Below are 21,368 nucleotides of genomic sequence, written 5' to 3'. Positions count from 1 at the left end.
AAGCAAACCATACTATATCTTACAAATACTCACGACATAAAGAAATACTTTTCCCTGACGGGAGAAGTTACTACTCACTCATACTCTTTGAAGTACCTAACATTTTTCTTCGAGGGGTGTTTTGAATCTTGAAGTTTAAGCACTAATTATATTGTATCCGTTAGAGTTTTGCCTGATTTTCTTATCTTATTTGAAATTTATTTTTTTCCTTAAAGAAAAATCAAAGTATTACCATAAATGCTTAAACTTTTTCATATTTGGTTTATTCTTTCCTTATAGGAAAAATTTGGAGATGTATAAATTGAAGATCCTTATTCTCATAACATAACACAATAGTATTCACAATGTAGACATTTAATACTAATTTTGTTTATGGTGAGATTTTCTCTCTCTACGGCTTTAAGGTTTTTTATTAGTTTTAAAATATGTAGGCCAATTGATCATATCATATAATAATATATGTCGTCTAATTTTAAAATAAGTAATTAATATTAAAAATAAAACATAAAAAGAAAATTATCTTTTCTTAATAGAAATATGTGAAAAGTAACAAGTAAAATACAAATTTATTTTAAAATATTGGACAATCAAGTAAAAGTTAATAAAGGGAGTATATGTTTTTTGTATAGAGAGGTGACATATTATTAGTTGTTACCTTCGTATTAAATAAATGATATTTCACGAAATCAAGAAGATATTGATTATTTTTTTATTTTTTTAAATTTAAATGAAGATTTATATAACCATTTGTAGAAAGTTACTTGCTTCAAATCACTTTACTTATCATAATTTTGTTTACACATCTCTTACAAAATTACCTATTTTGATTTTATCATATCTTTATTTATTATCTTTAATAATTTAAAATATTATAATCTCTCTTCAATAAAAATTAAATAAAACAGAGAATTAATATAAAAATCGCAATATTAAAGTATCTGATCAATTAAGAGTAGTTATTACAGGGGATAAAAACAAATGTACTCAATTATATTTTGATTTTCTAAAATAGCAAATATTTTAGATCATCTAATTTGAAAAAGGACTATAAGTAAAGTAATGCGATGAAGTATTTCTATTTTAAGGTATTTGATTAAGAATAAATAAAAATATTGAATTTTTGACAGAAATAATCTATTATGTAAAATATTTTACCAGAATAATACATTTTTCTGAAATTTTACCAAAATAGATTAAACGTATTTGTCAGTAACGTTTTATAAATTATTATATTAAAAATTCTCAACGGACAAAACTAATGACATACAGATATAACGGAAGTGTAAAACGTTATCCTGAGTAACGATTTAATCTTAAACCGTTACCATGAGTAACGATTTTCTGGTACAACCATGAGTTTAATCAATATCTCACGTAACGGCAGACAGATATAACAGAAGTGTAAAACGTTATCCTGAGTAACGATTTTCTGGTACAACCATGAGTTTAGTCAATATTTCACGTAAATCTTCATTCATCTCCTCTTTCCTTCATCCTAAATCTACAACATCACCGCATCTTTTCAGTTTTACTGGAAAAGTTCAAAAACTCATTTTTCATAATATCATAATAATATTTGAATCTCATGTTTTCAAATTCAATGCCTATTTACAACAAAACACATTTTCAAAATGTTAACACGACCTCAAATTTCAACAGCATTCAACCAAAGATATAATACCAACATTTAAAATATAAACCAAAAAAAAAATTGTACAGTATTACACAGGAAATCAAAATTGCAAATCTCAAATTTTTGATGATATGTTCACAATCAACAATTGCAAAATTTAAAATACAATAGACTAGAAAAAATAAAATTAAATCACGAAACTTCAATCGGAGTTGGACATTTTCAAAAAGTCCCAACATCAATTTGATAATATATAAAAAAAGTAAGTAAGAAAGAAAGAATAGATTTAAACCTTACGCTAATAAATTAATAACTCCTGAGAAAGTGGTCACTCTTTAAGGAAATTCTTAAATTGCATCAATTTTTTCAGTTGTTTCTTGGATTCGTTGCCAGTATGTAAGTTGCAACTGAAATTTGTGAAATCGAAATAATCTCAGTTTTCAAACAACAAGATCTCACTCAAATTATGGTTTTTTATGTATCACAGGTGGTAAAATTAGAAATGAAGGATCGCAGGAATGACATTTTCCCGGTCAGCCCTAAAACTTATTCCCCGGTCCCCCCCGAAGATTGAAAGGATACTTGTCTATTTGTTGATAATTAAAATGTTACTCCGAAATACGTATTATCTGTATGTCGTAACTATTGATCACAGAATACTTCTTTTAACGTCGTTTATAGTTAAATATTGTTTGCTAATTCTTTAAAATAAAAATTCTATAAAACGTTACTCAGAAGTACGTTTATTCTATTTTGGTAAAATTTTAAAAGATTGTACTATTTTTGTTAAATACTTTAAATAATGGGTTAATTAGGTCAAAACTTCTAAAAATATCCATTATTTTTTTAGAAGTAAGTAATTTAACCTGAAAATGTCACTTATTCTAAAGTAGGAATATAAAATAAAACAATATACACCAAGCTTCAGATTATTTTATTTTATTTTCAAAATCAAGATGCTTATCGAACAAATAAATATTCATCAATATTATATTATTAAATATTTCCAACAACACACATGACATCCGATAGCGTATTCTCAGCGTCACGTTTCTAGATAATTGTTTTGTTTAAAAATCACATGATTAGTGGTGTCGGTTCAAATTTTAGGAATAATTTTAATTAGATTATTATGTATTTATTATCAATACTCAATAGCACTTCCCCTTTTAAATAAGTCATATACGACACGAATATCGGATTAGTGAAATTAGATATAAGGTGATTATAAAAAAGATAGAAGTATTGAGGTTTTTTTTAAACTTGGTGCAAATTATTAGTTTCGTCTTCGAATCACAGACATACTTAAAACACCTCTCTACTTGAATAACTAAAGTTAGATACACCCCGATCTGCCACATGACATAAAAAGTGATCTCAAACTTTTGTTGAAACATCACTCTTAATTGAAAGTCGAGAAAAGTATTGAAAACACTTCTAAACTTGTTGAGAATTTAGGAGTGTATTGCACTCATATTGCAAGATCAGGGATGTATTTAAATTGAGTTAGTCAAGTAAATTAGTGTTTTTAAGGGTATCCTAAATTTAAGAGTGTTTTTTCAATACTTCCCTTTTATAAAATAAAGATAAAAAGTTTTTTTTTGAAAAAAAAAAAAACCCTAAAAAGAAAATCATCAATAAGATATCTCTTGAATAAAAAAACTACATAAAGAAATGAATATAATCCCATTCTGAACTTATTTTAATGGTTCTGGTGGAAACAATTTTTTGATAAGCATTTAATTTATCTTTTAATAAGAGCACATATGTCTACGTATATTCTGTACGTTAAAAATTACAAGTTATATATCGTCAAGGCATGTATATATTTCAATGACACCTAATGAAGTCACTATCATGAAATGTGGTGGATGTATCCTAATTTTCAATTCTCAATTAGAAATTTTAAATTCGAGCTTTTGAAAATGGAAAAAAGATATTTTTAAGAGCGCTTCATCTATAGATGAGTCTTGCAATATACGAATCTGAATTTAATCGAACTCTAATACGAATATCAAATAATATCAAATACCAAATGCCAAATATAAAATAAAAATAATATACCTAAAGAAGTCTTCTACGTATAAAATGAATTCAATTTTCATTGTCTCATTTATTTTCACCTTAATATCTTTATGTAAATAAAAACTCTTAAAGAAAGACTACGTACAACCAGTGGCGGAGCCACATGAAGTTGAGGGGTGTCGACCGACACCCCTTCGTTGAAAAATTACATTGTGTAGCTAGACTAAAAATATTTTTTTATGTATATATATTACATATTGACACTCCTTGACTTCTACGCGATTTTACTTCTTTATATTTTGACACCCCTTTGTCAAAGTTCTGGCTCCGCCATTGCGTACAATCGGTACAAGTTAGTGCAAATGGAAAATATGTCACTACAAGACAATAAAGTCAAAGTCAAATTGAGTGAAAACAAAGCAAGCAATTGCATTTAACCTAGGTCAGTTTGAGAAAAAAATGGTCATGTATATTTTCAAAACACGTGCATATGAAATATTTTGCGTTCAAATTCTCAATGCAAGAAAAAAAAAATACTCCATACACGAAGTATTTTGTGTTCATACACGATTAAAGAAAAGCGTAACCTCAAATTCTCAATATAAATAAAAAATTGTATAATATAATCGATTAAGAAACATCACGGAGAAAATTTAATTTGCATAAATGAATGAGTACACATTTTGTGCCATTAGATGCCCCTAGAAAAGATCAATATATGAGAGAACTAAACGTAGTAATTAGACTCTAGTTATTTTCTTATTTTTTCATTTGGAATTCAGAGAATAATCCGCAATCGCTACAATCTTTGTCATGGCCTTTGCCTTTTAGGTGAGCACTTTGTGCGCATCCGGTAAACCCCCAACAATATAATAGCCTGCAAACCATACATGAGATATAAACGCACTAGGCAAACCCTATATGACATGCTCAACTCAGAAGACATTGAGGGGGATCGATGCCGAGTCATTCTTATGGATAACCACTCTCCAAAGCAAATTTAGTTAGTAAGACAATTAATCTAACTAATCAATTTACAATTCACATTTTGAGTTTTCTTTTATTATGTACACCTTGTAATTAACTACTCAAATTATTAAAGCGTGAATTATGAGGATCGATGGAGAGATTTATTTGATATTCCAAGTGACATAAGTAAACAAGTAATTTAGATAATTTTAGCTTTTATAATGTGGAAATATTTACTCTTTATCCATACGAGAATCCAAAATTAAGTGAAATGGTGGATGAGTTCAAAATAATTGTTCAGTAGAAATAAATAATATTGAAATAAAAGATTATACAAACCTTCCTATATACTACGATAGATAACGTGCCTTCATTATCTTTGAATTCTTCTAAGTCCACAAAACAATTTTAGTATAGTTAAGTAACATTAAATATTAATTACTGTATAATCTTGCCATAGTATGTCTCTCTTTTTTTCCTTTGTCCAAGTCATATTCCACTAAGATCAAATTTAATTTTCTTAAATTCAATTAGTGTCATCAATCATTAATCATTGCTAATGACTTACTATCAAATTAAATACTGCTACTAGTACTACTTTTCTCCTTTTTTTCTTAAAGAGTAGCAGTCATAAAAGAAACTATAATTATAGAATTTTGCAACTTGTATTTCAGTTGCACTGTTCACACTTCACCATGAACAAATAGAATTTTCTGTAAGTTTAATTCAATAATGATCATCCCCCACTATCTTCTCTTTTTTTTCTTTTTTCCTTTTTTTTTTGGGGGGGGGAGGGGGGGTTGGGGGGGTTGGGGGTAAATATAAGTGTATAAGACGAAAATATATGTATTTGTATTTGTATATACATTTTTCTCTCGCTTTATACAAACACAAACGCATTTTATACCGAAATGTATAAATGACTAATTGTATACCGAATCAGGTTACAAAAAAATAGGATGTTTGCTGCAAATTACAAATAAAATAAACTATGACTATAACATTTAATTTGAATTAATAGTTTGTTATTTCATACAATTTTTCCATATATTATTGGGCTGCTTTGCCAATACAGATCCAGGCCCAACAATACAATACCCGAATTGTTGATGTTTGCATAATTTTGTCACCCTCTTAATGGACACATTGTAGTATTTCTATAATAGGGACATTTTTTTAATTAAATTATTGATGGTATGAGCAATTTAAAAGCAAATTATTAATTTGAAGTATTTTTATTCAATTTTACATAGTTTTAAAATATTTATTTTACCCTTTTCGCTTTTTTTATTTTATAAAGTAAATAGTTTCTTTTTAGTTTGTTATTGTAATTTATTGGGTAAACTATCTAAATGGTCATACATTCATAATATATATATATATATATATAAATTTTACCTATGCTTTCAAATAATAATTACCAAGCATTCCACTATTTAAGAATTTTCTATTATAATTTAGTTGAGATGTATGGAGATACATTACTCCCTAAAAAACAGTCTAGAATGATAAAATATAAATATTAGCAACGGTAATCATAATTCTATTCTTCTTGATTATTATATTTCAAGGTGCGATTCGATGGAGTTTTTGCCAGAGTTGAAGGCCTTTGACCGGAGAGGAGAGGAGACAAATTGGAGAGGAGCAGAGATGGTGATCAAAATATGTATTTGATCATGTATCTAATTAAGAGTTCATGTATCTGGTTAAGTTGATCAGTTTTAGCTTATAAGTGATATATATATATATCTAAGATACATGTGTCATTGTAATTTCATAAACAATCTCATGTCCATTTTGTTTCATATCTCCATTAGAGTTGAATTTCCTTCAATTGTGTATCTGATCTCTATACCTTTTCGATATTGATTGATTTGTTGTTGTGTTGAAATGACTTCAACGAGATCATTGTAAGTAGCACTATTCTTGAGTTCATCATCAATAAGGCAACATTCTAGAATGTCTCAACAAAACAATGATATTTTATTGAACAAAAAAAAGTTCAAAATTATTGAAGAAGAATTAAGGAGGAGTGAAATAAGTCTGTTGAATCTCCCAAAAAAATGGAAAGATTTCGATTATTTTTTTTACGATGCGCCAAAATATTGCAAATTGCAAGTGTGATTTTGACCTCAATTTATGATTTTCTGTTACATCCCTTAATTAGTTAGACTGTTAGACTTAATGATATGTATCTTATTAGTGACTACTGTATATTTTGAATATATGTATCTGGAAATGACAAATATATGTATTTGGGATGGGAAAATATGATACGATCCAACTATGCAAACGGAATGGAAGGAAAGTAATTAGGTATTATATTAGTGAAATTTATGTTGTGTACGCTTATTTATTTAGACCTCCATTTAAACTTAAAAAGATTATTACTGAAAAGACTTTATGTAACTAGATTTGTATCACTCCTAACTGGTCATAACAATCTTGCATCAGCAGTACTGCAGTCATTTCGGTTTGTAATGATGCATAATTTTAAATAAATATATAAATTTATTTGAGTTAAAAAGAGGAGGTTCTTATTATTAAGACAACTTAAATTCTGAAGTCTAGAATAGAAGATACACTTAGCAACAAGTAAACGTAGTATATATTGCCTAATTTTTAGTCAGAGTTGTCAAATCATCTAGTTTAAGTTAAATCACAAAATAAGCATACAAGCAAAAATCAAATTATGATATGCTAAAATAGAATAAAAGAATATAAAAATATACCCCACTCAAATGTATACAAAAGTTTTTTTTTATTACATAGATTGTCAGATTGGATCCATATACATTCAAATCAAATGAATATGCTTTGATAATTCATCCCAAAAATGTACTCAACGAAAACACATGGGCCTAAGGTTTGTGGAGAGAATGGTTTTGGCCCATCCCCATGGATCCTATGCTTTCATCAAATTAAGTCCAATAACGTGGCATAAGTGCAGAACACATATACCCAAAAGTAGGCCCAATTAACTTGACTTGATCCTAGGGGTGGGCACGATACAATATAGTATTGAAAAGTTTGATTCGATTATTTTAGTTTATGATTTTTGAATATATTTACTATAGTCTTATAATATCAAATTAATTTAGTATGATTCAGTATTTTAGTCGATTTCGATATTTACGGTATGATAAACCAATTACTCCAAGTCTTCAACTTACATATACTAGTATAATAGAAAAATTATGACTTTGATTTTCAAGAAACATCTCAATTATATCATACTAAGACCTTATACATGTAAAAATATTTAATAAAGTACATACAATTTTCTTGTTAATCAATCACCCAAAAAGAACATTTAAATCAAGATAGAGTAATCGAAATTTCAACATCTAAATTAGTTACTACTATTTTGTATATTTGCTAGTATTATATATATATATATATATATGAATTTATATGTAGCTATATATTTTGGTATGGTATTCGATATTTCGGTATTTCTTTTATAAATAACAAATGTCATACGAAAAACCAAACTTTTAAAAATGCATACCAAATATCATAAAAACCCAAACCACATGTTAAAATTTTAGAGATTTCGCTATGATATTCGATATCTAGCCTACCATGCCCACCCAACCCCAATATATCAAATCTTAACACCATAAAGTACTACTTACCTGTTGAGGTACCCTTATCTGCTTTTTTTTTTAAAAAAAATAAACTTATATATGAGTATATATTAAGAAAAAATAATCAGTACTCAATACGAAACACCACCAAATTTAAGTTAATGATATGGGTAGTTAGTTGGTTCATTATGATGTTTACTTAGTAACTACTGCCAAATTTGGATAAGATCACAAATAAGGAAAAAGAGGATTTATTCATTATCTCACAAGATGCATTAAAACCTCGCAAAACAATTGGGGATTTAATGCATCTACCGTTACCTCTCGACTCCAAATTGATTTGTGTTGAAGCAAATCAATTTAGACCAGGGTATATTGGTGCCTGTACATATTATATTCACTTACTATATCTACATCCAAGAAGAACTGATTGCTCGAAGCTAAAATGGCGCAACTGTTCTGATTTCTCTGTTGCTAGTCATCCATGGGTGCCCTGTTTATCAACACCACATTAACACAATTTAGTACTCACAGTACTTAATTACCAAAAAAGAAGAAGTAATCAATGGGTAAAGTATCAATTTCACTCTTTAAAAGAAGGATAAATTAGATTTATCTGAATATTAATTAATACTAATTCATGATTATTGTATTTTTTAATTTATTTTTTTGAAAATTTGGTCAAGAGTTGAGTGAAAAAATCATACTGAGAACTTGTTCAGCAGAGAATCTTCTAGAAACGTCTTTAGAGAGCATTCTCCGAAGCAAATCCTTCGCCGCCGGCGATACTGAATGGAAGATCCTAGACGGAAACCTAAGGTTAGCTCTGAGCACAGCCTCGAAGATCTCTGTAGCCGAGTCACCAAAGAAAGGTGGAACTCCGGCAAGCATTATATACAGAATAACACCAGCACTCCAAATATCGATCTTCTCACTGTAGTTTCTCCCAGCTAAAACCTCCGGCGCCACATAATACGGCGTTCCAACCACGCCGCTCATCAGCTGTCCCTCATGGAAACACTCCGCCGATCCAAAATCAGCCAATTTCAGTTCGTTCGAGTCGGTGAATAAAATGTTATCCGGCTTGATATCCCTGTGGGCTACACCGAGACGGTGACAGTGCGCTATTGCTTTCATTAGTGGTACCTATACAAACATTAAGCAGAAAAATTATCAGACATGACGAAAAACTAAAATAAATGCCGAATATGAATTCTACTTCGCTTAGCTTTACAATTTACTTTCTCCTCCAATTTTCGAAAATTCAACAATGTGCTGCTTCGTAGATCGTTCCTGATTCAAGCCATTTTACGAAGCAAAAGTAAAATTTCCCCATTTTGATCAGCAACGAGTGAGATTTTGGTGATCTGGAAGAGTACCATGACATCAACAGCTTCGGACTCTGAGAAAGCCGGTTGACTACTGAGGCGTTGGAACAAATCGCCGGAGTTGCAGAGCTCTAGAACCATATCAAGGTGAGTATCGTCCTCGAAGATATCGAAAACACGAACAACATGAGGATTGGGCGAAAGCAAGTGCATAATTTTCGCTTCGTTGTAAAGACATTGTCGATCTATGGCGTCATCGGCGATTAGTCGCTTGTCGATAGACTTGACGGCGAATGACTCACCGGTCGCCGGCGAGTAACACTTGAAAACGGTTCCGAATCGTCCCCTTCCTAACTCTTCACCCACACAATAATTTCGCTTCAGTGACTCACTCATTCCGTATGTTTTGTTTTTTTCTCTACTTTTCTGACTCCTATTTTTTTCGTGTAGAAGCGTTGGTTTTATAGAGTAACAGAGAGGGAGCAGAATTTTATGGAAGGATATTCGGTGGAGGGCATTGGGCCAATGATATACAGCCGTTTGGAGGTATTAAGGGGTCGTTTGGTAGCTGTACAATGTTTGATTAATACGATGTTTGATTGACAATTTAGAAATCTGTATAATTAATACTATATGTTTAAGTTATGACTGAATCAATATATTATTTTTTGCCAAACATGAAATAACTAATGCATAAATAACTTATTTTTACGTAACTAATACTTGTATATAATAATACATAAACTCACTCATACTAAAATACTATATAAATTCACATAATTAATTTTTATATCATTAACACATAACTTTAACTCGTTACCAAACAAACACCTAACGGTTATGGTAGAATTTGTTACCTCTCAAGGAAGATTATAATTTTAAGAGTCTGTTTGACATTACTGTTAAAAATGATTTATTTGTAGAAGTGATCTTTAAAATAGTTTTTAAAAAAAAAGTGTTTTTGAAATAAAATAATTTATGTTTGACTAATTCATTTTAAAAGTGTTTCCGATAAACAATTTGTATTTGGCTAATCTTTTCTAAAAAGTATTTTTGAGAGTCTACTTACGAAAAATAAGTATCAGTGCACTTTTAATATATAGAGAGAAATTATGTTAAATATCGATTATAAAATTTTAAATAAACATTTATTATTAAAATGTACATACTCAAATTGTCAATCAATATTATACATACATAAATAAAAAATAAATTAAATATTAATATAATATTAACGTGATGATTTAAAATATAATTAAAAACACCAAGCAAAATAAATTTGAAAAACCATTCCACAAGTTAAGTCACTCCATAAAAAGAATTTCACCACAAAAATAAATAAATATAAAATATATATTGGTAAATACTATGACGTATGACAGTGATATTTTGGTGTTGAATAATATAATTTCCTGCTTTTAAGAAATAGAAATTTTTATCTTCTTCCAATAAGCAGAGAAATTGTTTCTACTTTTATTTAAAAGCATATTTAGGTCATTTGATAGAGTGTATTAGGAAAATAATGCATGCATTCAGGGGCTGACCCACGTTGTTGCAACCGGGTTCAGTTAAACCCACTTTGTTTCGAAATTCACCATATATGTAAGGAAAATTACTGTGAAATTTGATGTAATTAACAACTTGAATCCACATAATACAAAGATTTATTGTGGAACGATGGTTCAAGTTCATGTTGGATACTTAGGTTTGAATCCCCTTTAAGAGTTTTATGTTTTTGTTTTTTGGAAATGCGTTAGCGAGGCATCAATATTTATACTTATTAGTTGTTGTATTTAAATATTTATATAAGTAGCTAGCTCATAAATTATTATATTTATATTATTATTTTTTAAAATATATTTCACCTTGTATATTTTGTTTTTTAATACCCAAATTCAATAAATTCATATAATCTTGCTACTTTAATATATATTTATTTTTTTGTTAATGGAATTTTGATACCCTCTTTCATAGATTTTTGCTAAAACATGCAACTATTTTCGTTGAAATTTTATATAGTTTATTCATTTACTTTGATTTAGTTAAATAAATGTAAATATTATTTTTTTTGTAAATTTTCAAAAAAAATCTCTACTTCATTAAATAGAAAAAGTGTTGAGTTGTAAAAAAAAAGGTTACATTATTAATAAAAAAAATGAACAAACAAATAGTTTGTTGGGGTAAACGCTATTAATTAATTGAACCCACTTATACAAAATACTAGGTCCGCCACGGTATGCATTAGCCTTGTATATTACTAGGATTTTTTTTGGTACTCTTTTTCAACCTATGTTTAACTAATGCTTGCATTAGTTATACACTCTATTATGTATTAAGGTGTGTATTGCTAATACGATGGATTTCTAGGCACTAGCAATGCAATGGTTTTAATGCATGCATTAGCATGATTAAAGACCTAATTGCCCCTCAAAACTTTTTTTACATCTTTTCTGCCATAATAGTGGAGGGTATCTAATTTGTAAATTAATTTTTTTATGCAATGCATGCTATTTTTTAAATGCATCAAACCAAATAATACATAAAAATAATCTATGTATAACAACTAATGCAAGCATAACTAATACGTACATTGCTAATGCAAGCATTACTAATACACTCTATTTAACATTATTCTTATACACATACCTTAATTTTTAAAATAAATATTTTCTCTTAAAATAAATACTTTTGACCTCCCAAACACTCTTCGAACATCATAGTATCATCATACTATCATCAATTTCCTCTTTTTTAGGCAATTTGTTGAGTAACAAACACTCTTCGTTACCAATTTGTACTTACTCTTCGCGCTGACTTAGCTATTGAATAAGTAATATACACGAGACATTCAATTCGAGCTATTTTTGTTTTTCAATTTCAATTTTCGCATAAAAAAATTGGTATATTTCACATATTTTTAAATTTAGATTATAAAAATGAAGAGTCTTTTTTTATTTTTTGAACTCTGTACCAAATCAAAATAGGTCAAATTAAATATATTGAAACAAAAAAGTATATATGTATTAGATTTGGTACTTTTATTGAAAAAGATGTTATAATGAAATTTATATGAGACCAAGAATAAGCGTCTTAATTTAACTCATTAGATTCGATTATTAACAATTGAAATGCTTTTATTTGAAAAGTTTGAGGCACAAGAAAATAAGTGTTATCGTATTCTTGAAATCAGAATGCTCTACATTTGCGTAAAACCTATTATCCTTAGATTATAAAGGATCAAATTAACCAATAAAAAAACTACACTTGAGCCCTAAACATACTACAACCAATGTGGAAATGTTATTAGTAATGCCGTCAATAAATATATAATTATATAATATTTATACAATAGAATGTATGTGCTTTGTAATTTTTATAATATTAATTATACATCTCATATACAAATCACATACAATACATTACAAGTAAGAACATTTACATCAAATACAAAGAATACAAGATGAATATATAATTATATAACATGTATGCACTTTACATAATATAAAAGTTGATTGATAAATAAAGTATGGTTTATAAATAAAGAACATGTACATAAAATATAATTGCTATTGTACTTGCAAAAATTTAAATTCACAAATATACCATCGATATAGTTCAAAATATATTTTTTAATATGTCAACACCCATGATAAAACATAAATTAATTAGTAGTAGTAAAATATCTTTAAATTGACATTTAATGTTTTGCCCTATTTTTCAATGAGATGAAATTATGTGAGAAGGCCAATATGAAACGTAATGATTTTCTACATGGAGGAATTTTGTACGATGGAAATGAAATATTACCTAAAATATGGAAGTATATTATAACTCAACGGATTTTCTATTATGAAGTAACAGACAAATGATAATCCAAATTACATAAAAATATTACATAAATTAAAGTCACAAAATTTGGGGAAAGCCAATTATTAGCTAAAAAGGGTAAGAAAAATGGTGTAGAATTGTTTTAAAATGAGTTATAAAAATAAAATAAATCTATTGTATCTAATATTAGGGGTACTAGAGGTGGGCATGGTGGTATGTAATGGTATTAGAAATTTTGGTACCGTAATTTACGGTATTCGGTTTTTAAAACTATTATATCATTATCATATCAATTTAATTTGCTATAGCTTGATATTTTGCGGTATGGTAAATCGTTAACCATAATTTGTACAACTTCAACTAATATATACTCATATAGTAGATAATTATGACTTCGATAATTCAAAAAAAAAGTCTCAATTGAATCATACTAACACATTATACATGTATATATATATATATTCAAAAGAAAGTACAAACAACTCCTTTTGTTAATCAATTACATTTAGGTACATTTCAATCAAAATAGATTAGTCAAAGTTTTAACTTCTAAACATTTAGTTTATACTAATACTAGGTTAGATATTTTTTAGTATTTTAATATTATATATATGTTATTTATGTAACTATATACTTCGGTATGGTGTTCAATATTTCGATATGTTGTTTCTAAATATCAAATATCATACCGAATACCAAAAACTTTAAAAATATACCATATATCATACAAAATACCATAATACCAAATCACAATATCAAAGAATTTGATAGGATATAGCAATTCAGTATATACCATACCATGCCCACTCCTATAAGCATGTAATCTAGTCAATTGTTCTTTTATTAACTTTATGATAGCTTTGAGAATCATTACGTTAAAGAGTTAAAGTTCATCCATTAAACTAGGGGTGTACATGACCGAGTCGGTTCGGGTTTTTCAAATATTAAATCAAATCACTTGTGTCAAATTTTTAAATTATAAGTCAAACAAACTAATAAAACTCGAATTTTCCAACCTCGGGTTTTTTTGGGTTGGTTTGGCTTTTTCAAATACCAAACCAAACCATTTGTGTCGAATTTTGAAATTTTTAAATCAAACTAAACTAATAAACATCAGATTTTTTTAGGCTTTTGGATTTTTCCGGTAAAGTATTTATACAAGCATATGATTAATTTGTGCTCCAAATATTTCTACCAAAATACAACTATCTAAGGTGTTTCTTAAAAAAACAACACAAAATATGAGATGAGTGATGACATTAAAATATTCAATGAAAAATAATAATGAAATCGCATAAAATAAATATTGCAAATTGATAAGTCATAATGAAAATTATCATAATTTAGAAGTACTAAATCATGCTAAAATAAGTCTAATAAATATTAATTACACGATTAAACATTAAGGAAAATTTAAAATTAGGTTATCTATTTTAAATGTCTAAACCAATGTAAAACTAAAGAACAACTATTCAACATTATTATTATTATTATCATTCTTACTGATTGAATTGATTTATTTTGTTAGCATTAGTATTGATTTGATTTAGAATTGTAGGAAATGACGGAAATATAGTTCAATGCCGTGAAGGCGATAATGTCTTACGATCTGGAGATATCCGTATTAATCCTATTACGGAGAGAAGAGTCAAACCCTAAATTGAGAGTCACGGGCCAAGACTCCAACATGACCTGGTGCGCTAGGACTTCTGAGTTGGTGATATGTCACTAGGCAACACATTACACATTAGCAGATGGATGCTATAAATTCCTCCAAAAAATCTTATAATTAATATTGTGCAACCATACAATATACTCTAAATTCTCGTTGTCGAGGGAAGTGAATCTACAAATGCATGAAAGGACGGATGTATGAGAATTTTTGTGTGCTACTTCTGATGATGCATGCATTGGGGATAAGTATATGTCAGTTCCGTAGATCAACGCTTTTTATAGACTTACTTTTATTGGACCATTCAAAATTCTAAATCTAAAAAAACTTGAAGAAAATATGTTAAAAGATAAAAATTATGAAAACGTACAAGAAATATTTAGAAATTGTTGGGTATGTAGCAAGAGTTAATGGGAAATGAAGGGAAGATGAAAAGAGAGGAACTTGGAAAGTTGGGAACTTGAAAAGTCCTCTTATGCTTTAGTGAAAAGGCATTTCTCCCTCATCGGTGGTGGAAAGAAAAATAGAAGAGTTTAAATATAGAGACACTCCTATTAATTGTTAAAAGGGTTGGAAAGAGGGACCCCCCTCGCGCCGTCGTCGTCGCTCGCTCGGCTTCGACTTCGAAAAATGATCGAGAGATTATTTTTTGGACAAAATTTGTTTTAATTATTTATTTAATTAATTAAATTAAATTAAATGGCCAAAACGTTTCAATTAATTAGCTAATTAACCAAAAATTTTCGATTATTCAGTTAATTGACCAATCCGACTCGGATCCGCGCGACCCATTTTATCTAAATTCTTTCCCATTTTATTTAAATTTCCCGTCGTTGGAAGTGACTGTTCTGAAAGGTTGCAACTTTCAAAAACAACCATGACCATTTGAAAGGTTGCGAACTTTCATGAATGGTCGTGTAGATTCTGAAAGGGTTGCAACCTTTCGGAACCAGTTCCTCTTGCCTATAAATACATTGATTCTTCAGATTATTTCCTTACAAATTTTTCTAATTTCTTCTTCTTCTTCTTCTGCACAAAGCTTTTTCGTGTACTTTACTGTTGTTGAGTGGTTCGCTAACACCAGAATTTTGGGTATCAATACACTGATGATTGAGATCATTCTATCCTGGGAGGACATATTCCAAATCAAACCTCGGATACTAGAGGGAATAATTTCCTTAAGGGGACATTGTGCATTCAGTGGGCTTGATCTTTTCTGTTTTGTCTTTTTCCAGATTCTGGTATGTTTTATAGATTTTAGTTGTTCTGAATTAATTTTTGTTCTTCTGTTTCTACCGGTTCATTAAAACTTTGGTTACTTCGTGTTTCTGCAAAGTTTATTGGAATCAGTAATTCTGTTTTAAACACAGATTGGCAACAATCTTAAGGAAATTATTTTTATTGTATTTTAATCTGTGTTTCTGGTAGAGACAAAAACCTTCATGGTTTTATACTCCTATTAAGTTTGCAATTTAAGTTATTGCTTACTGAGTCATTTGTATCAATTTCTATTTTTTACAAATTCTGATTCTGAAATGGCAAATGATAATGTGACAATGACTGTTGTTACACCAACCCGAACTGTTGTACCACCAGCAGAGAAATCGAGAAAATTCTTTGGTGTGAATTTCAAAGGATGGCAGCAACGTATATTTTCTGGCTTACCACTCTTGGTCTGCAGAAATTTACCAATGATGTAACTCCAGTGCCTGCTGTTGAAATACCACACAGAGAAAAGTTCATGATTATTGATGCATGGAAACAGGCAAACTTCCTATGTAAGGGCTACATTTTAAGTGCTTTAGAGGATGACTTATATAATGTCAATAGTGCAATGTCAACTTCGAAAGAATTGTGGGATGCACTTGAGAAGAAATATAAGATAGAAGATGCATGTTCAAAAAAGTTTGTGGTCACAAAGTTTTTAGACTATAAAATGTCAGTAAAACTGTTGGATCACAAGTGCATGAACTTCAACTTATTTTCCATGATCTAATTATTGAGGATATGGTAGTAAATGAAGCTTTTCAAGTGGCTACAATGATCGAGAGGTTGCCTCCTTCATGGAACGATTTCAAGAATTATCTAAAGCACAAACATAAGGAAATGAAGCTTGAAGATCTTGTGATTCGGCTCAAGATTGAGGAAGATAACAAGACCACCAAAAAGAAGTCTCGTAAAAGTTCGACAATAATTAGAGTTAATATTGTTGAAAAAGCTCCTACTAAAGGGAAGAAGAGAAAGAAGTCCAACGGACAAAAGTCAGAACAGGCCAAGAAGAAATTCAAGGGCAATTGTTACAACTGTGGTAAGGCTGGTCATAAGTCTTCTGACTGTCGTACTCCAAAAAAGGACAAAGACAAAGGCAAAAGTCAAGTAAACATCGTGGAAGAGATGGAAGATGCAGATGACCTATGTGCAATGATCTCGGAGTGCAACTTAGTTGGAAATCCCAAGGTGTGGTTTCTCGACTCAGGTGTCACTCGACATATTTGCTCTGCGAAAGAAGCCTTTGCAACGTACACTTCTGCTGAGTTCGACGAAGATTTGTTCATGGGGAACATAGCAACAACAAGGATTGTATGAAATGGGAAAGTTATGTTGAAGATGACATCCGGCAAGGTGTTGACTCTGAACAACGTTCTGCACGTTCCTACTATTAGGAAATTAGTTTCTGTTGCACTTCTCGTTAAGAATGGGTTTAAGTGTGTCCTAGTTACTGACAAAGCTGTGATAAGTAAGAATGAGATGTTCTTAGGAAATGGCTACCTCACTGAGGCCTCTTCAAACTGAATGTAATGGTTATTGACAGTATTAATAAGAATTCTGCTTCTGTTTACTTATTGGATTCAAATGATTTATGGCATGCCCGTTTGGGACATGTAAATTACAAAGCCTTGCGGAAATTGATTACTTTACAAGTATTGCCTGATTTCAAATGCGATAAATCGAAATGCGAAATTTGTGTAGAAAGTAAGTTTGTTAAACATCCTTATAAGTATGTTGAAAGAAATTCAAAACCTTTAGACTTAATTCAGACAGATATATGCGATATGAAGTCGACACCATCACGTGGCGAGAAAAAGTATTTTATAACTTTTATTGACGATTGCACTCGATTTTGTTATGTATATTTGCTTAATAGTAAGGATGAAGCAATAGATGTATTTAAGCAATACAAAAATGAAGTGGAGAATCAATTGAATCTAAAGATAAAAATGATTCGGAGTGATAGGGGTGGAGAATATGGATCTCCTTTTGCAGAGATATGTTTGGAATATGGTATTATTTATCAAACTATTGCACCTTATACACCACAATCAAATGATTTGGCGGAACGGAATAATAGAACATTAAAGAAAATGATGAATGCCTTGATAATCAGTTCTGATTCATCGTGAAACCTATGAGGGGAAGCCATCCTTACGGCTAACAAAATACTCAATAGGGTACCCCGAAGCAAAACGCAATCGATTCCATACGAGTTTTGAAAATGAAGGAAATCCAACTTGAAATATTTTAAAGTGTGGGGGTGTCTAGCCAAGGTAGAGGTTCATTTACCCAAGAGGGTGAAAATTGGACCCAAAATAGTGGACTGTGTATTTATTGGATATGTTGTGAACAGTAAGGCCTGTCGATTTTTGGTTCACAAATTTGATAATCCTGAAATTCATGTGAATACGATAATTGAGTCAGATAACACTGAGTTCTTTGAACACATTTATCCGTATAAAACTGAATGTAAGTCGACAAGTGAAAGACCTAAACGACCATAGGAAGAATCAACGAAAAATACACTACTTAATGAGGATCCTAGGCGTAGTAATCGCCAACGAAAATCCACTTCTTTCGGACCAGATTTTATGGCATTCTTGCTTGAAAATGAGCCTCCAACATTTAAAGCAGTTATGTCTTCATCTAAGTCAATCTATTGGAAAGAAGCATTCAATAGTGAGATCAGATCAATTTTAAGTAATCATACTTGGGAATTGGCTGATCTTCCTTCAGGAAATAAACCTTTAGGATCAAAGTGGATCTTTAAAAGGAAAATGAAAGTTGATGGGACTATTGACAAATATAAGACTAGACTTGTAGTCAAATGATACAGATAAAAGGAAGGTCTGAACTACTTTGATACATACTCTCCAGTAACAAGGATAACATCCATGTTAATAGCACTAGTGGCAGTGCATGATCTTAAAATTCACCAAATAGATGTAAAGACAACCTTCTTAGATGGAGAGTTGGAGGAATAAATTTACATGGAACAACCTGAAGGGTTTGTGGTTCCTGGTAAAGAAGAGAAAGTGTGCAGACTTGTGAAGTCGCTTTATGGGCACAATCAAGCACCCAAACAATGGCATGCTAAATTTGACCAAATAATGTTGACAAATGGATTCAAGATTAACGAATGTGATAAGTGTGTTTACATTAAAAACGTTCTGAATCATGAAGTCATTGTTTGTATGTATGTTGATGACATGTTAATAATGAGTAAATATATTGACGATATAAATGTTACTAAGTGCATGTTGTCCAGCAAGTTCGATATGAAGGACTTAAGAGTTGTTGGTTTGATCTTAGGGATCAGGATTCTCAAAACTCCTCAGGGACTAGCATTATCTCAATCTCATTATATCGAAAGAGTATTGAATATGTTCAAGTACTTGAATTTCAATGTTGTCAAAACTCCAATTGATTTAAGTTTTACATTTCAAAAGAATGTAGGTGAAAGTGACTCTCAATTGGAATATGCCAGAGTATTGGGAAGTTTGATGTCTATTATGAATTGTACGCGACAAGATATAACATGTGCTATTAGCAAACTGAGTCGGTTCACTAGTAATCCGAATCAAACTCACTAGATGGCAATGAAACGTGTGTTGGGGTATCTGAAACATACACAATACTATGCTTTGCATTCTAATAAATATCCTGTTGTGATTGAAGGAAGTAGTGATGCAAATTGGATCACCGGGTCAAATGAAGTAAAATCCACAAGTGATTATGTGTTTACACTTGGTGGAAGAGCAGTCTCTTGGAAATCGTCCAAACAGACATGTATCGCTCGCTCCACAATGGAATCTGAATTTATTGCTTTAAATAAGGCTGGTGAAGAAACTAAATGACTTCGGAATTTCTTAGAGAATATTTTATTCTGGCCTAAACCTATGGAACCTATTTGCATACATTGCGATAGTCAAGCAACAATAGATAGGGCAGGGAGCGTCATGTACAACGGGAAGTCTCGTCATATACGATGAAGACATAACACCGTAAGACAACTGCTCTCTAATGGAATTATCATTATTGAATATGTGAAGTCAAACAATAATGTGTCAGATCTACTAACGAAAGGCCTAGTGAGAGAGGTAGTTGAAAGATCATCTAAGGGAATGGGTTTACGGCTTAGGACAAGTCAGCATGGCGGTAACTCTATCTAGCAGACTGGAGATCCCAAGAGATAGATTCAAGGAGAAAAACAAAGTTGTGACTGACGGTTCGACATTGTCAATTAACTCAATCCATTCTCATGATGAAGACAATGTTCAGGAAAAAAGTTAAGACTTCAAGGCTTGTTAATGAGTTAATAAAGCTTAAAGTTTTTAATAATTTTCTAAGTTTGATAGATTTGACCAAATAGTGTATCTACGAGATGACATGGTTAGCAATCACCTTGTGAGTGTGAAATGTAAGCCGCTTCAAAGAGGATTTTATGTCAAAAGCCTATTTTTTCTACACTCATGAAACCAGGAGGTGATCATGACTGAAACGAACATAACTGTAAGAACCATAAACGGTAAAGGGTTAATTGTGTGACATATGGTTGTCTAGGTATACACCAAAGCTCGACGGTTCAAAGATATCACATCTACCGATTGACCGAGTATATCCGACGACATATGTTCACTACGAAAAGTTCAAGGGAAAACCTACTTATCCAGATGCAATTGATCCTTGCTTGTAAAGTACACACTCGTCCGTGCATTCCTTATGTTATAACCATTCCCCATTCATGTGGGGGATTGTTGGGTATGTAGCAAGAGTTAATGGGAAATGGAGGGAAGATGAAAAGAGAGGAACTTGGAAAGTTGAGAACTTGAAAAGTCCTCTTATGCTTTAGTGAAAAGGCGTTTCTCCCTCATCGGTGGTGGAAAAAAAATAGAAAAGTTTAAATATAAAAACACTTCTATTAATTGTTAAAAGGGTTGGAAAGAGGGACCCCCCTCGCGCCGTCGTCGTCGCTCACTCGCTCGCTTGGCTCGACTCGGCTTCGACTTTTGGAAATGATCGAGAGATTATTTTTTGGACAAAGTTTGTTT

At 30.5% G+C, this 21,368-nt stretch overlaps 1 protein-coding gene across 1 annotated transcript; it reads right to left on the bottom strand.

Moving 5' to 3' along the window:
- Positions 1 to 8,488: 8,488 nt before the first annotated feature.
- Positions 8,489 to 9,980, bottom strand: LOC125838156 (phosphoenolpyruvate carboxylase kinase 1-like). Its single transcript, XM_049517220.1, has 3 exons — positions 9,597 to 9,980; positions 8,925 to 9,363; positions 8,489 to 8,710 (listed from the first exon to the last, which is right to left on the bottom strand). Exons 1-3 carry the CDS (start codon positions 9,939 to 9,941, stop codon positions 8,658 to 8,660), a joined length of 837 nt encoding a protein of 278 aa, XP_049373177.1. The 5' UTR covers positions 9,942 to 9,980; the 3' UTR covers positions 8,489 to 8,657.
- Between the last annotated feature and the right edge of the window lie 11,388 nt (positions 9,981 to 21,368).

The sequence above is a fragment of the Solanum verrucosum genome, unplaced genomic scaffold, assembly GCF_900185275.1.
Source record: "Solanum verrucosum unplaced genomic scaffold, falcon-dt-bn FXZP01000079.1, whole genome shotgun sequence".
NCBI lineage: Eukaryota > Viridiplantae > Streptophyta > Magnoliopsida > Solanales > Solanaceae > Solanum > Solanum verrucosum.
The sequence above is the reverse complement of the archived record's forward strand: the minus strand, read 5'-3'. Positions and strand labels throughout refer to the sequence as shown.